Source organism: Fulmarus glacialis, unplaced genomic scaffold (assembly GCF_000690835.1).
Source record: "Fulmarus glacialis isolate BGI_N327 unplaced genomic scaffold, ASM69083v1 scaffold3085, whole genome shotgun sequence".
Lineage (NCBI taxonomy): Eukaryota > Metazoa > Chordata > Aves > Procellariiformes > Procellariidae > Fulmarus > Fulmarus glacialis.
The window spans coordinates 176,049-193,684 of record NW_009212235.1 but is presented as its reverse complement, the minus strand read 5'-3'; the positions used below and the strand labels follow the sequence as shown (position 1 = coordinate 193,684).

Sequence of the window (17,636 nt, the reverse complement as noted above, 5' to 3'; positions counted from 1 at the left end):
GAGGTCCTACGTGGTTGCATGGCCCAGTTGAGTCTGACTGGTTCCACGTGTCTGGTCCTGCTTCTGCCACCACCCTCCAGCTTGGCTCATCCTCCAACCTTTTTCCTGGCTTTATTGTCCATCTGCCTTCCCTGCACACAGGGGCCTGGAGGAACAACTTTGGAGTGGTGGACATGGGGACATCACAAGCGATGATGCCATGGTCTGGATACCAGCACGGGCAGCTGCCAGACAGGCTTGCATTGCCTCTGCCGAAGTCCTCCCTGGCACATTGTCACTGCCACCACTATCCTCACCAGCCAGACAAAAGCAAACAGGAGGTTCTGGGGCAGAAATGACCTTAAAATCTATAACCTTGTTCACCACCATGTGCTTTGGTGGACCACCTGGAAAAGCCTGTTTGCGATCCCTAAGCAGCATCTCCTCCCCCTGCCTCTGCTCAGTTTGAGTTAAAAGGTGGGAATTTCACCTGGGTTCCTTGCAAATCCTGCTTTATTTTGGAATTCTCTCTTTCACTTTTAAGGGAATAGGAAATAATCTCCCTTTGGTTTTTCTATGCATGCTCAACTATGGAGCATCACCACTGCAGACATACACCTGCAAACAACCTCACGTTGCTCATGGGGACCAAACACTCGGGTAAAAGAAAGGCCTTCACCCTTCCCCACTTGACTCTTCCTCCTCCGAAGGAGCACTAGGAGGGTCAGTGCTCTCCTTTTCATGCTTCTTCATGATTTTAATAAATGCGAACAGAAAGAAGCAGGGATGCTACCTGGTTTTCAGAAGAAAAAAACCAAGAGCTCTGCAAAATTTCATCCCAGAAGGGATTGCAGCAGCAGCGCAATGCTCCCACTGGGCAGCTCCAGTGACAGAAGGTGATGGATCTGCTATATGGTGCCAGCGAGCACCCCCAGGAGCTACAGCACCCTCACCTGAGTCGGGGCTCAGCACCCAGGGAAGGACACACGGACACACGCGCACGGACACGAATGATCAGCAAACAGGCTGATCCCAGGTAACCCCATCCCCAAATAACCCACAGGAGGGGCGGCAAATGGGCCCAAAACAACCAAGTAAAACCCCAGAAGAAAAGGTTTATTTACTGAATGCTGCAGAAGAAGCCTGATAAGTTCTGTTCTCGGTCCCAGTGTCCACCGGGAGGTGGAAGGTGCCCTCCGTGGCACAGGAGGAGGAGGTCTGTGGCCAGGCTTGCTTCATCAGAAGTGTAGCTTGAGTGGAGACAGAGAAGAGGTGTCACACAGAGCAATGAAGATACAACTTCCCGCATTTATGTCACATTTGAACCACTGTGCTGCTCTCTTCCTCCCCCCCGCCCCACCTTTTAAGGACAACTGTCCATAGGAATTTCACACCGTGATTCCTCTCGCCCCACCTGCTCCCTATGGAGGGATGGTTTGCACAGCGCATTGCAGCAAACCAGTTACCTACCCCTAACGACTGGTTTCCTGAGCTAAGGGTCCTGCATGAAGATCTACACCTGGGGGATGTGGCCAGCAGAGCCACCATCCCTCCCCAGATACCACTGGTCACCTCTGTGCATAGGGACCAGTAATGGCTGTCCTTGGCCTTCTGTTTCCCAGCTGGAAAACAGGCTGAGTGTGCCAGGCATTTTATTCACAGTAAAGCCCTTTGAGATGCTTGCATGGCAGGTACCACCAGTGGACCAGGTACTGGTCACTGTGACCATCCCATCATAGCATTGGGTGATCCTTATAAACTCTGGAAAGGACAGTCAGCAGAAGCAGTGGCTTTGGGCAGGTCACCTTCTATCCCAGTTTTTATGAAGCCAAGTAAGATAATCCAGAAGAATCTCAAGAGCCAAATCTTGTGGGATTTGAGAAGGGACCAACAGAATTCAGTCATTTTGTGGGTCTTAAATTTTCTGAAAGAGGAAAAGGTCTTATACTAACTGCCATAATGCACCTTTGTATGAGGAACCAGCACTGGCTATACCTTTATCCTATATCCAAACACATTGCCAATGCTTATCTAAGAAGGACTGCCATTACACTGAAGGCTTTCTGGAGCACATCTACGGAGAAGGCAGATCACCAACATAAAGTTGGTGCCTCCGGGAAAGGCTTAACAGGTCTTTTTCTGGTTTTCTTTTTTTTTTCCCCCTGAAACTATGGATCTGTCCTAACCTTTTGTTCCAGACTAATCTCAAATGGTGGCCCCCACCATCCTTGGTTTAAGTTCCACCACTTCCCAACGGAGTGCATACTCCTTTTGAAAGCCTCAGCTGCTCACCAGCTTAACAAGCTGCTCTAGCTGTTATTATAAAAGAAATAAGCTCCCGGTTTTCATGTACCGCAGTACGTATTTCGCACACCCAGCTACTAAGGAAAGAAAACCAAGCGAGGGTTGATCGATCCTCAGCAAGCCGCTTAGTGATTAGACCTCGCTGTAAAGTTGTGGAGGGTGAAGGAGGTAAAATGATGCAGCTGCTGGAACCAAAGAAAATCACCGATTTATGGCTTCTTTAAAGGTATTTTTTGTGAACGCAGAAGGTAGACTGTTGACACGCTCTCTCTACACCAAATTACTGAATTCTCCAAGATCTCTAGAAGGTTGGAGGTCAGGGTATGTCCCCGTTGTCCCCTTCTCCCCATGCGGGTGGCATTAGGGACAGGTAGGATTTCCCCAGAGATGTGGTAAAGGGATTTTGGGTCAGATCTGCCAACTCAAGAGACTTCTGGAGAAAAAAAAAAAGGACCTTTGGGCAAGAGAGGAACAACGGAGGCATGATTTTGTAGGCAGGGAACTGTTTCTGATAGCAGAACGAGCCAAGCTCAGACAAAGGCATCTGGTGCAGAAAGAGGAGCTCTTTGGGAGGGACACCATGGCCCGCAGGAGGAGGTGGTGGGTTCCTTATCCTCCTGTCAGCCCCAAGGGAGTCACACATGAAGACATTTTAAAGCTGTACTTCATAACTCCTTCTCCCAAGCAAGTTCCTACCCCTGAGGGGCTCGGCGCTAAGCCCCGCAGAAGGGACTTCATGACTTGGTCGGGGCTGGTAAACCTTTCTGCAGCCCAAAGGCAAGATCAATGATGTTTCAGCCCTCCAACGCCTCCATGTCTGCTCAGACTCTTAATTAACCATCTCTGAAGATGCAACTGTAAATCTGGAGTGCCACAGGGCTGGAAGTTGGGGACGAGTGATTGAGGAGGCCGAGGAGGAATTGGTGCCGGTGCCACAGCCCACGCCAGCCGCGCCACAGGTCCTAATGGTTGGACACCACTGCCCAGAGACAGCGGAGAAGCACTGCTGCAGGTCTGTTGGTCCACCAAAAACTCATGAGACCACTCTCCTAGAGTGGGACAGAAATACAGGAGCGTGGAGGACACCCAGCAGCGATGCTTTACTGGACAGCATGGCAACCATCAGCTCTGCGGAGACGTTTATGGGTGCAGGATCTGGATGGACGGTGCTCTGCTGCTGTAGATGTGGAAACGTGCTCCTCCCTCATCGCCTTCTTCAAGAGTAAACCAGGAGGTTTGTGGGAAGTGAGAGACTCAGAGCGCAATTTCTCCTCCACTCGAGCACTGATCACGTTCTGCTCCGAGCCTGTGCCCCCTCCCAAAGGTTTGCGAGTTATTAAGGATTTCCAAACCGCCTTGCTTTATTTTCCATGGTACACTGCACTCCTGAACATCACAGTGGAGAGCTAACTCCCAGCGCTGAGACAGAAACATTCTTTGACTTACGCTTTTATTCAAGATCAGATTCATTTTTGCCTCTGGATTTCACAAAGGTTTTAATCTCCAAGACTGATGAGACAATTTATTTAGATGTTATATTCCTTCCTCTGCGGTTTCTCCTTTCCACATTAGACCTACCAAAAAATCAAGGTAATTTGGGTCTGAGATGGCTGGGAGCTTGCCATAGCTATGCATATTCTGTATATTAAATCATGGATCCTCAGAGAATCCATCACTTAAAACTACACAAAAGGTGAACCAAGGAGGCTTCTAGGAACATTAATATCTTCGGGTCCTTTGCAAGAGCTACAATTCACAGAGGTTACAATCCAGCCATGACTATCTAATATTATTTAAGGTCTGTCTCCTACCAGTGTCTTCTGGGTTTGGTTTAGTCTCTCACCTTCGCTGTTCATTGAAAAATAAAGAGCTTTTATTCGTTATGTGTTGGATCCCTGGCAAATCTAGTGGTGGGAACTGGGCAAGCAATGTGAACTGAGCGTGGGTCTCTGCAGCGCTGGGACTGGTCTGTCTCCCTGCGAGGACCTCTAGCCAACGTGGTAATGTTCAGGACACATTTTAAGTGGAAAAGAGAAAAATATGAACTAGATATGCCTGAAGAAAATTCTGTGAATTAATTGAAGTACAGAATCACAACGAAGGGACGAAGCAGATGATACAGTATATATAGTATATATATTTCTTGCTTCCCTCTGCCAACCTTACTTGTGATGGAAACAGCCTTGAGCCTCGTACAAAGTTTGCAACAAGCTTAATTCCCCAGGCAGTCCCATTACTGTGTGCCTGAGTGCCTCAAAACAGTGGGAGCATTTGTTCCTGGAAAGCCTTGCAAGGCTCTACGGGATATTCACCCCGCCAGACCCCAAGATACCCACCTTAGGGGACCCATTGATGTCCCTAAATAGTCGATGGGCGCCTATAGAGGACGGTTCAGAGCACTTATGTGGGGAAAGACAATGCCTATGCTTTTCCTTTGCAGAGCAACGTTTCCTCCGGGGAGGACCCATGGATCGGAGCCTCCGTCCTGTCCCACAACATCCCCACAGAGACCCCTAATTTCCGAGGCTGATTTTAGAAGTATCTGTTCTGCTCTGTAAGGGCACTGAAATAATGGATGCAAAGCATTATTCTCCCCTGCATTATTAATAAATGCAGTTAAAGCATAAGCCAGCCTCCATAAGCCAGGGAAAAGTGTGTGCCCTACTTTCAGGGAAATAAAAAGGCAAGCTTTAATGAAGGAAGTTTAAACAAAACAACCATCTCAGGAAGACAGAATGCCTGGGAGGGAACATGCACCAGGCTTAATGAAGACATACATCATTTTTTTTTTTTCCTAAATTGGCATGCCTCATGTCTCTGCAGTAGAGTGATTTTAGGCGCTCATTTTTACATACTTGAAAGGAATTTTTTTTAAATAATACCGTCCTAAATAACCAGGCTTATTGCAAGCATCAGAGTTCTCAGTGCCAGTGTTTTGCAGTGATCTTGTAGCCTGCCTTGTGTCTCTCCCTCTAACAAATATGGAAAACCACAAACAAGAAAATCACACAAGGCAGAAACTTGTGTTGTTTCAATGAATCGGGATGGAAAGAAATTCATTCCCTTGCTTCATGTAGGGCTCCTTTGGCTGAGCTTTGCAAGCAATGCGGCGGCTGGCTGTTATCTATGCCTTGGGAAGGGTGGGTTTGAAATAAGCTGGTGAAGAATTTATCATCCTTTTGGTGCTCAAACATTAGCAAATATTCACCAGATACCTGATGCTGAGAGAGGGAGGAATCAAGACTGGTTCCAGTTACCGTTTTCCTTTCCTCACTGCTGCTGGACCTGCATGGACCAAGGGGACCCTAGACTTCTCCAAGCTCCTCTCCATGTCTCCTTCTGCTTTTCTGATTGAAACAATTACAAAGTTTGAGGCACTAAATCATTTAATTTTCCACGTGGATCCCAGGGTCTTGGGAACCATGAGGTCAACAGAAGAGCACGAGCATTGCTGACTTCCAGCGTGGTGTCGGGGACTGTAGCGTGAGTGTTTGGAGGACATCAAGGACGAAAGCTGATGGCACATAAGTAGCAGGTATTTGAAAACTAGACTTTGAAAATTAACCCCCACCAACGCACTTCTCTTCACTTGGGGTGAACAACACCAAGGGCAGGAGCAGAGGGCAGTCTTCGTCTTTGCTCGGTGGCTGATCTCTTGCTAAGATTTTGCGTGGAAGCCAAGCAAAACTGATGAGATTTGGGGCAAGAGACGCCTAACCAGAGAGAGCTCGTCTGAGGAACACCTTTAGGGTGGACCAGACAGGGTGATCAAGCTGGTCCAGAACAGTTTCTTTCAAGACTGACAGCTCGCTTTCAGTTGTATTGCACAAATTCGGAAGTCACAAGCAAAGGATGCTCTTCCCACCCTTTTCAACCTCTATTCCAAGTGGTATGAAGGGGCGCATTTCCCTGGATAACCTACATACGGAGAATCAGATATCCAAGCAGATGAAACTTTGGTTTGTGATTGCTTTTTTAGTGATCCTGAAGGATTTCTGCCAGTGGGTACCACCCCGCTCCCAGCCCAGAGAAGAAAGAACCTTTTTGAAACAGAAGAACCTTGTTGGTGGATGGGATGCTTTTGAGAGCAGCAACTCCGCTGGGAACATACAGCATCTCTTTCTGCAGCGAGGCAGCTAAAGGCTCAACATCTAAAATTCCTTAAAAATACATTTAGAATTAGTCTGCTGTTTCAGAGTCAAAGATTTTAAAAATAAAGCTGATCCCCTCTGATTCCCAGTGTGTTTGATGGACGGCATGAACCCCAGCAGCATGTTCTTCTCCGCGGCGGGGTTATTTCCAGCCTCCTGTATGACAGCAGCTGATTCAATTTGAGTAAATGCTCTCTGTACCGATACAGACGACTGGTTTTAACTCAGCCACTGAACCACAGTATTACTTTAACTCAATTCCATTTAACACAGTTGAGGACGATGCCTGCTCTGTCGCATATACCCACTGCCGGAATATTTTTATGGAGCTTATTTTGCATTAGTTGTCTCTCAAAAATTATTAATTTTTCTCCTGTAAGTCTGTTTTCTATAGAGAAGTGACCACTGACAGTGGGTACAATGCTGGGAGGTCCTGAGCGGTGGAGCCCGCGCCTGCTTTCTGGAGTTATTAATGTGGCATCTTGCCTGAATTGGGATCTTAAAAAACGTAATTCAATAAAAACTGGCAGGGAGTTGCAAGTAGCTTGAAAAAGCCTCTACATTTAAGAAAGGTCCGAACCAGGATTGCGTCTGTAGCCTTTGCGCTGCCTCTAAAGATAACGTTGATAGATCCTGTCCTCACTCACAGCATCACACAGGCTTTTTTTCTCCACTAACTGGCACTTGTGCATCCCGCTGGTCTGAGCATAGCAGAGTCCACGAAAGCATCTTTCCTCCCGGTTGCACACGAACAAGCTGAGGGCTCTGAACCATGCCTCCTACAAGATAAATCTCCAAATAATGGGGAAAAACCCTGCCGTGATATTAAATTGCATTGATTTCAAGAGCTGCGTGATTGTTTATGGGGAGGATGGAGGTTTCTGCACAAGCAGAGTTGGGTTGAGGAGCACCAATTTTAATCTTCACCATTTCCTCGCTAATTTAGTGCTTAGCTATGTTGTGTTACGCACTGGAAGATTTTTGTTCTCAATGCAAAATGACCTGTCAGCTTTCTGGACGATAGGAAATTATTAAAAGCATTTTTAAGAATCATAAACAGACAAATGAAATTTAAATGTCAAGACGGCTGTGGTTGCTTTCTTGCTTGAGCCTTAAGCTGCGTAACAAAAAGATCTGGCGAGGAGGGACAAAAATGATCAGAGCATTTTTTTAGAGAAAGCAAGTCAGTAAAGATTAGGATTGCACTTCAGAAGGGAGCGTCGGGGGAGTGAACAAAAGGCTGGCTGGCACAAAGAAGATTGACCAGGGCTTTCGTTTCCCCTTTCACATCACGCAAATCTAAAGCAACAGACAATTATTTGCATTGCTTTAAAAAAAAAATCAGTAACTCAAGCCTTAATTAATCTGCAGAACTGCTTGCTGCAAAGTACTGTAGCGATAAAATACAGCAAGAATCAAAGCACGGGGGAGGTTAAGCATCTTTAATGAAAGAGAGGACACCCAGAGCCGCAGCCACCAGGACAAAGGTAGGGAAAAATCAAAGTCTTCGTATTTTTGTGCTTATAAAAGCCACTGACTAACAAGGTTTGAGGCAGTTTATTCCATAATGAACAATCGTGAGGAAACTTCTGAAGGCCGATCTGGCCGTTTTCAGGGAGGAGAGACCAGGGCGATGGACAACACGGCCCTCACTGAGTGTGGGGGCTCCTTTCTGCTGGGTGGAGGACACAGGCCGTAGATGCCGCTGCAGGAACGATGGGGCTCAAGAAGGGGTACCCAAGGGCTCGCTGCCCCAATTTGGGATAATCCCAATTTCCAGGATTATCCCTGTGTTTCCTTGTTCTCTCCTGGTCTTCCTGACTGTTTCTGGGTTGGGGCATCCACTTCTTGTCTTTGTTGTAGGTGCAAGCAACTTCTTTGCTCAAGAGAAGGAGGCCCACTCCAGGACCTACGCTTTTACACACGAGGTGGGTCCCATTTCTCAATCTATTCCTACCATCCTAACCTATGCCAAGAAACCAATCCCATAAAACATCATTCTAGAGGTCTCCTTCTCTGAGGGTATCTTGACTATGTATCCGAGTTACTTGAGAGAGCACCTACAAACCCCCCTTGGCTTCCTGTTCCTCATGAGCATGAAGGACATCCCAGGCAGGATTCATCTCAAGTTCTCCTGGTAGGACAGACAGGCACCCATGGGGAGTCTGTCCCCAAAGATGGGCTAAATGCCTCTCTGGGGACGCCTCTCTTTCTCTCCACTGAATACAGAGGGACCTGGGCTGGAAGGGTTAGAGACCTGAGATCTACACAGCTAAAGTGAACCAAATTTTGCCTAAATGTGGCAATTGCTGCAGCTGTTTAAAATACTTGAAAATTTCCTAGTCTTCTTTTAATTTGGAAAATTAAACTAAGCTGAAATAAAATCTTTCCAAGGGAATGTGTGGACTTCATCAAGATTTTGCAAAGAGAAGTATTTTGTTTGGATAGCAACACAGCATTTCTGGGGGTTGTTTCAATTTGTTTTCTAATAGGAACTCCAGCCTCCCAAGGATGGCATCCGAGATGTAAAAGAAGCAAGATAGACCCCCCCAAAATTCCTCGTCCTGCAGCGATTTGGTGCTCCTTCTCACTTGGGTGTCCCCTTGGCCATCTCCCCACTCAGTGGCGGAGCTCCTGCCTGCGCAAGGCACAGGCAGCGGCCGGGGACAAGAGACATTTTATCATGTCCGGGCCAATACGCAGGAACACTGCCGTATTTACATCCCTGGCCGAGCAGGGAGGACGTTGCCAGCCTCTGGCAGGACAAGCCACTAATAAATTTGTGGGTTTTTTTTTCATTTTGCTCTTTCAGTGTTATATACTTCAGGGGAATTTGAGGGTGGCCAGCACACATCTAGGGCAACAAAACTTGTTTCGTATTACACGTTAAGATTTTTAGTGGGAAGAAATGCAGATAAAGACCCTACCAGAAGCACATAAAACCAAACAAAACACAACAGATCCCTTACAGAGTCATCCGCAGTAAACGCCTTTATTTAATAACCTTGCAAAATAACCGTGAATTTAAACTGTGATTTGGAGAAGACAGCACCAAAAGTTTTTGGCAATGAATCCCTAATTCCTGCTTCACCAGCCTTGGAAAGCTCCCGAGCCTGGGGATCCACTGATTTGACAACAACCAGGAGACTGAAAACTTGGCAATTCAGAGGAGAAAGGATTTAGCAAGACTGCCACAAAGTCCGGCTTTGTGTTCATTACGCAAGCATCTACTTCACTCCGATGACTACTGAACGCTTAGCTGAAAAGACGGCTTTATTCAGAAGTTTTAAAATCCCGCAGCTCTTTTGAGGCGAAGCATTCAGAATAAACTTCTCAGCCAACCGAAAAGCCATGAAGTCAAAATGAAGGGTGAGATATTATTTTTCATCTTCCAATGTGTGCTTGGAAATGGGTGAGCAAGAGATTTTTTCAGGCCTTTTTCATAAAAACCATGAAAAAAGACTCAGTCCCGATTTCAGAAATGCTTTTCCAATCACAGTTCAGACACTGCCAATTCTTGCATTTGACCTATGTGACCGTAGCCTTTAAAGAAAACGCTCTGATAACACACTACAGCCTAAAAAACCCACAGCTAATAAATAATGTTCTGACCATAGAATGGTTTGGGTTGGAAGGGATCTTCAAAGATCATCTAGTCCAACCCCCCTGCCATGGGCAGGGACATCTTCCACTAGATCAGGTTGCTCAGAGCCCCGTCCAACCTCACTTTGAACACTTCCGATGATGGGGCATCCACAACTTCTCTGGGCAACAAGATCTCAAGATTGCTATTGAACAGGAGATTTCCTTTTCTTCTACTACCTTTCACTTAATTCACCCTGGATGAGAGTTACATTTCGAAACTGCTACTTAGCCCTTGGGTTTTTATCACCCTTTGTCATGCCAAGAGGCTCCCATCCCCCAGGTAATTTGGCTGAAAGCAGAGAACTTAACCGCGCTTTAAAAACTCAAGGTGGCTTGGTCCTTCCAAAGGGCTGGTTTCAGTAAAGTACTTAAATGTAGGTTTGATTTCAGTTAAATTATTTCCCAAGTGAGGGCCTAAGAGAAGTCTTCAGAAAGAAAAAGACTTCTAGAAAGGTTTCCAAGTTTGGGCTCAAAAGCATAAAAAAGCAAGCGATTGATTTAGCAGAGTAATTCAAATATTCCTCATTAAGCACAGAACCTCATTAGTCCGTGCTGTGCTGAAGACAAGTCCTTGTGGACAGGTGGGAATTACTCCATGACTCCTGCTTTGGAGCAACTTCTCTGACTTAAAAGAGTGGAAGGTCCACTTCTTCTGGAATAAGAAGTGTCTTTGCTGGAAGTTATTTGAGAGCAGCTCCCGTGATTAATTTACATTCTGTCCTAATCTACATGAATCTTCTGCCATTGGCAGCCCTTGGCTATAAGCAGTTCCCCCCTCTCCCCACCTCACGTAGATGAGGCTTCAACCTCAAAGTGATGGACAGGGCATGACTGGGTTTGTATTCATGCCACCCACATGTTTACATGGCTTTCTCCTCTCCAGCTCTCTCCAGCCAGGTGGGAAGGTCCTGGACATGTGTGTGTCCTCCTCCATCCAGACCCTTCTCTGCATCCACAGAGCAGCGTAACTGGAGCCATGGGCTGGGAACGTGTTTGGCCAAGAGACAACAGTGGAAACCAGACAAAAGGAAGGTGTGGAGAGATGGTGCTCAACATAGCTTGGCAGTCTAGTCATAGGTTTTTGTCAAAAAAAATCATGGCTAATGGAGGAATTCAAAGGAGAAATGGCTTTGTGGGTGATAAGGGGAAGCCTTCCAGTGAGAGGAGCAGAAGGAACAAGGGAGACACTTGCTTGGAAAGGTTAAGAGGTGAAGAGGACAGACATCGTTGGCTGAGCCGAAAGAGCAGTAAGGCTCTGGACACCAAGAATTAATGGAGTGGGCGTTGCTTCTGTAAATAAAGACAAGTTGCCTGTGCTGGATATGAGAAAGAGGGAGGCAAAGAGGGGGATGACACAGTTAAAGCAGTGGGCTGGGAAAATGATTTTGGTACCAGCTCTCCAGAAGGATGGAGGAGAATTTGCCAAGGTTGGAGACAGCAGAGAGAGCAGGGCTCCAGGGTAGGGGCTGAGCTACAGAGGATGAACATGTTACCCATCAGCCTGGCTGGTAGGATGGTTCAGAGGAACTGCACAGGAGGATGCAAAAGAGCACGTGGCTGGTGTGAAAAATGAAGACCTCCCTGAAAAGTGAAGACCTTGTACCTCCAAGTAAGGCTTCCCAGAGATAGATGGGGAGTAGCAGAGAAGGGAATAAAGGACAGAGCCTGGCTGAGCTTTCATGGAAAGCTTGAAGAGGCAGATGACAAATACATCCCAATGGACACGCTGCAGCAGAGGTAGAAAAAAACTGGCCAAACTGGGAAAGCCAAGGGAAAAGAAGATTTTATGGAGAAGGGCGCAGCTGGGGCTGTCAAAGATAACCAGCACACCAAAGCTAAGGCAGAAGAGTTCCTGAGTTTGGCCAGGAAGAGCTTGCTGCATCTTTGGAAGAGCCATTTTAGGGCAGTGTGAAGGGCAGGAGCTGGAGACAAGACACTAGGACAGACCCAGAGTCCGTCAGTGCCACAGGAAAGTGGGGGACAGTAAAGGCACGGCACGGGAGATCCAAACGCCAAACAGGACACGGTTGCTGACATTTCTGCATCTATGACACGGAAGGAGGAGAGAAGGACAAGCAGGGGGAAGGGGAAGGCAATCTCGGGGAGACAGCATGCGGTATTCAGAAAATATTAAAAGCCATCAATGCGCAGGTATCACAGCAATGAGGATTGTAAAATTCCTAGGGTTAGCATTAAGATATAATTCATGGCTCCAAAGTACTTTGCAACATAGATAAATATTCCCAGTGGAGGGTGTGAAGTTAATGGCAGAGTTAGGAAGGGAAGAGCTTAACACAGGCCCCTTCCCTGCAAAGTATTTGCTGACGAGCACAGGGAAACTGCTGGGTTTTGTATACACCGAGCAGCACAATGTAAATCCTCCTGCATGCTTCAACATGCCCGATCTCGTCTCCACACACAGATTTTTACCTGGGGCGTAGCCAGGGCTGCTGGTTGGATACATGTTTGGGTTGTAGGCTGGGGCAGCGGTGGGATAGCCCGTCGGATAACCTGCAATGAGAAAAAAAGAGAAATTATGCTTTTGTCAAGTGGGAGAGAGAAGAGGACAGCATCCCTGGAAAGCAATAAACAACTTGTGTGAGCAAAGAGGCCATCGGCACAGCTGAGAGGTAAAGCACAGATGTATTCTCAGTTGGCCAGGGTATAGGAAGGACTATGAATGTGCTCTACAGACTTACATGTGATATCATCAATATTTCATCTTTATTCCTCTGGAAAAAGAGGACAATAACCAGAATGCAGAATGCAGAAATGTTCAATGTGCTCTGAAGAAAACTACCGAGAAAATACACACACTGAATGCAGAATTCAGCTATGAAAAACCACCAGCACAGCTATATTTGAAAGGTTTTACTTGGCTGCTTGCAGCCATCGTAGCTTGATCATCGTAGCACTTTGCATTCTAACAGCACCCAGCCCGAGTCCTCGGTGCTCAGCACCTCCATTAACCAGAGCTTCTTGCTAAAGGGAAGGTAGAGATGTCGCATGAAAACATGCCAGCCCTTATATTCACTCATGGCTGCACAACTGCCATCCCTGGGAGAGACCCGATTACCTGCCAGGCCACATGGAAGGAACACGCACAGCAGCTCGTACCCTTTGAAGCCACATGAGGTTTTAATGGGCACTTTAGAAAAGGTTGCAGAGCATCTTCAACTTTCATCATCTTCACTCGGATCAGTCATAGGGAGTTCAGGAGAAATCATCTAAGCAGTCAGCAAGTCTCTATGTGCACCCACACACAGTGCAGATGTCTTGCACCAAACTCTTACTTCATTAGAAGTTCTTGTCCTCCATGAAGACCACAGATGACAACCTCCGCACCTCGGTCTGCTCCATTTTGCTTTTTGTTTACTCCCCTAATTCCATTTCTTGGAAGTCTTCCCGACTGAAAACCGTAACACTCGAATAACTCCATCCCTTCTTACGTGCTCCTGCGTAAATCCCTCCGACAGACCGAATGGGACATGTTAATCTTCCTTTGCTGGCAGAGAGTTTGGCTTTGCTGTGCTTCACCGCCACGGCCGCTGCCCTGGTTTATCTGTGCATCTCGTTGGCCATCGTCCCAGAGCAGAGCCAACCCAACGGCAGACAAAATGACCCTTGGAGAGTCTGTCCACGCCAAGCTCCATTGACGCTGTCTGCTGGTTGCCAGCAAAAGCTGGAAAGAGGTAATTAGCAGTCGATTCGCACCCCATCTTTTTTTTTTTACTTTATTAAATAAAAGCGAGCGTGGGTCTTTCCGCCCCCTTTCTGAGCAGCAAGACAAACACATCGCAATCTCTCCCTCCCTTGCCCCAAAGCTCACTGCTCTTCGACTACGTGCAGATTTCTAAAATCTGGCACCCGGCACACAGCCAACTACTGCAGCAAAATTTTGAGGTTCATTTGAATAAATCTAATTCAACAATCATGACCACTGTACTGGAATAAATGACTGTATGTTCTACCCTCTCATTTTCATCAGTGATATATTTGGCTTCTAAATCAGGTTAATTAAAAATTGCTGTAGTTAATGTTGGATAAGCAGCAGTTTAACAGATTTTTTTTTTTTTTTTTTTTTTTTAAGGCTACATAAAACTATGTTGTCATCATACTCAGGAAATATATACAGCCTTTTAGCAATCAAGAAGCTCCTCGGAAAGTTATTTGCAGATCCAGTGATTGCAAGCAGAACATTAATGATGAAGATCTTAAATCAGAAATATCCCTGCCTACTCTCCGCTTCATTAGAAGATAACCATTTCTTTTCCAGTACATTCATCGCTCCAGGGTTCTCCCGTTGCCTGTTCGAGCTCGATGAACCCACTTTGCCTCCTGACCAATCTGGCTAGGGATGTTAAACCAACTCCAGCTCACTTCTTGACCACACCAAGCGTATTTTCCCTATAATTCTCTCAACCCTGTTTCTATACGGGGTTTTACCTCCTTGGCACATAGTTTAGTAGCCGACGGTTGTGCATGCGTGCCACGGTGTTGGGAAGTCCCTTCCTTGCTCATCAGCTAGGGATGGGATCTAGATGATAGCCTCTTGGGGCACCGAGAGGTTCTTCTGGTCTTTGCTGCTGGTTAGTCCCCCCAAATCCTGAAGTCCTGAATCCCATGAACTGCCACAGTAGTCCTTAATAATAGTCCTTAATTAATAGTTCTTAAGTCAATAACCATGACAAACATAGTCCTGTGTGGCTACATGCAGGAAATGTTTCATCTGTGCCCTCTGAGATATCACCAGCACTCACACACTATTAAATTCAGCAAAAAGCCCTTCTCTTCTACTCGGACCAAAATTTTCAACATTAGTTTTATACGTAAAAAACAAGCCTGAAATAAATCAAACCACTTTCAGACCACAGGAAAACTGTGGCTTTGGGTAAGCTTTTCCATCCAGCCAATTATTGAAAGACTTCACGGTTATTTCAGGTAGATGGAGACAATTGTATATTTAGGTCTTTTTTCTCTTTTTTTGGGTTTAATTTCTGCTTGGTAGGACTGCATCTTGCTTACTGTGGTATCTTTTCTTGGTCTGAAAGAAGGTTATGGCCATTTTCAGAATAATTTCATTTCAGATAAATACCGTTTCTATCAAGGAAGCTTTAATAGCTTCGGATGCGAAAAGATGCAGGCAGCCCTGCTCTACTCTATCTTCCACTCTGATCTCATAAACTTTGATAAGTGCTGACCTCCAGCAAGAAAACTTGTCCTTTCTATTTTAAGGGGAAGCGGAGATGGGAAAGGTGCAGGAAAATTAATGTGGTTTGCTCCTTTTTTGGACATACTGAAAGATAAGAAAGTAGCAGAATCTGGGGCAATTTGTGCCAGGGGAAACGTGCTTGAAAATTCCCAGTGCTCAAAACCCACTGGGTTTAAAAATACATGAGACGTTTTTATACCTTATTGGTTTTTGAGCCGTTAGGATTTACGTTTGTTGGCTCTTCCTCATCCCCCAAATGTCCACAGACAAGCTTCCTCAGGAAAGCAAAAGCTGCAATCCCCATGGTGGTCCCCATGTCATACATCCCCCGGGGTGTAAGACAAAGCCCAGATCCAACAACCAGGGATGAGCTCAGGAGAGGTGGCAGCACCAAAGCATCTGGCATCCTGCTCTGATTTTCCCCCTGGATACCCTACAAGACCTCCTGTAAATCCCTATTCCTCCTGCTGACCCTGCTCCCCTCCTGCCACGACTGTCTTGCCTCTTCACCTTGAATCAAAAATAACAGCAAGTGGGCCAAACCCACTTGTTTCATGTTGAGTGCTGCTAATCTTCATGGGCTTCCTGCTGGAGACATGAAAATGTCAGGGACAGAAAGAAAATATCCTTTACTTGCTACTTGTACAGAACCGCACATGATGGGACCCTGTCTCTGCTGGGGCTTGGGGCCTTATTACAGCAACGATGCAGAAGGAAGGAAAACGAGATGAAAACGTATTGAACAAAATTTATTAGATTCCTCACAGAAGAAATCAAAAGTTGTTTTCTTGCTTTATTTTAATTTAATATCATCTCCACAATCAATAGGAGTAAGAAAGCCAGTGTTTAATGTTCTCCCCAAGGAAAATATAGAGCTCTCCAGTTCTGAGAAGCACTAACGGAACTGCTTTAAAAATTACGACGCAGTAACTGGCTGTGCAAAGCAAAGAGCACGCGGGGCTGCATCAAGTAGGTATTTTAAAGCCGCCTTTAATTTTTCATGTATTTCTAAACGTTTCTCTACCATTATTTCCAGCTCTGCTCACCCCTGTCCTCTTTGGTGCAACGCTGCTTTTGATTAATGGCTTTTAGGCTACGAGTCCCAGCTACCCGCCCGCTCTTTTTAACATGCACACCTTTAGGAGACGCACTAGTAAAGGAGTTCATGAAATAAATTAAAAAAGAGTGGCATACAGAGCCTTCAAGTGCATTTAACCACCAGCTTTGTTTAGCCCAGGCTCCTTTGTGATTATATTCAGAACGCCCATAATAAAGCAGTTAGCTTATATTCCCAGCTATATATATTTTACTGCCTACGTGCAAGACAGATGCGTGTGCAACCGTATACACAAGCTCACCGCGGACCTCCTTTGCACGAGACAAAAAATGGCTGGATGGGGCATTTAAGACATCTCTTTCCATCCTGGCAGCCTTCTGGGATAGCTTATTTCTGGTCCCGAGGCACTGAGCTCCTACGTGGCCGCTGTGCTTGTTCTGTATGTCAGTACAGCAAAAAATGCTGAATTACCGGGGAGAAATGAGAGGGCAGGAGAAAAAACTCAGAGATGTCAGCAGGCAAAGGGCTGCCCTCGGAGGAAAGGCTAGCAGCAGGGTATGGAGAATTAAAGAATTGAATGGGCAGCGATAGGGGGGAAGGTTTTATTTGGGCTCGTTCAAGGATTAGATTTGTTATTCTCTTTCATTTGCTTCGGTATTTGAAATTCAGGGCGCTCATACCCAGCCCCAGATGCAAACCAGCTCCGGCTCTTCCTTCCCACGAGCCACCAGAAAAAGCCTTGCAAAACCCTGTAGGTCGGCACCAGAGGACCACGCACGAGGGACAAAGCGACATTAAAACCCCACGGCAAAGGCACCTATGGCAAGTTTTAGGGGGGAAGTCCCAATTCAAAGATCTCTTCCCCATTTGTCTGCTTCCTCTAAAGGAGACTTCAGCGTACACTGCCCATCCTCGCCGTAAATGAGCAACCTGCATCCACAGAACCACAGAATCATAGAAGGTTTGGGTTGGAAGGGACCTTCAAAGATCATCTAGTCCAACCCCCCTGCTGTGGGCAGGGACATCTTCCACTAGATGAGGTTGCTCAAAGCCGCATCCAACCTGACCTTGAACACTTCTAAGGATGGGGCATCCACAACTCCTCTGGGCAACCTGTCTCACCACCCTCATCGTAAAGAATTTCTTCCTTATGTCCAATCTAAACCTACCCTCTTTCAGTTTAAAACCATTGTCCTTTGTCCTGTCACTGCAGGCCTTGATAAAAAGCCTCTCTCCATCTTTCTTAGAGCCACCTTTATATATTGAAAGGCCGCAATAAGGTCCCCCC

General features: G+C 46.3%; 1 protein-coding gene across 1 annotated transcript in view; it reads right to left on the bottom strand.

Moving 5' to 3' along the window:
- Positions 1–1,103: 1,103 nt before the first annotated feature.
- Positions 1,104–17,636, bottom strand: part of LOC104076799 (protein FAM168A-like) — a gene marked incomplete at its 3' end in the record, with an annotated part of 89,035 nt that continues 72,502 nt past the window's right edge. Inside the window, exons 2-3 of the mRNA XM_009577800.1 lie at positions 12,510–12,590; positions 1,104–1,229 (exon numbers count right to left, since the gene is read on the bottom strand). Of these exons, the coding sequence (XP_009576095.1) occupies positions 1,104–1,229; positions 12,510–12,590 (207 nt within the window). The remainder of the gene's footprint in view (positions 1,230–12,509; positions 12,591–17,636) is intronic.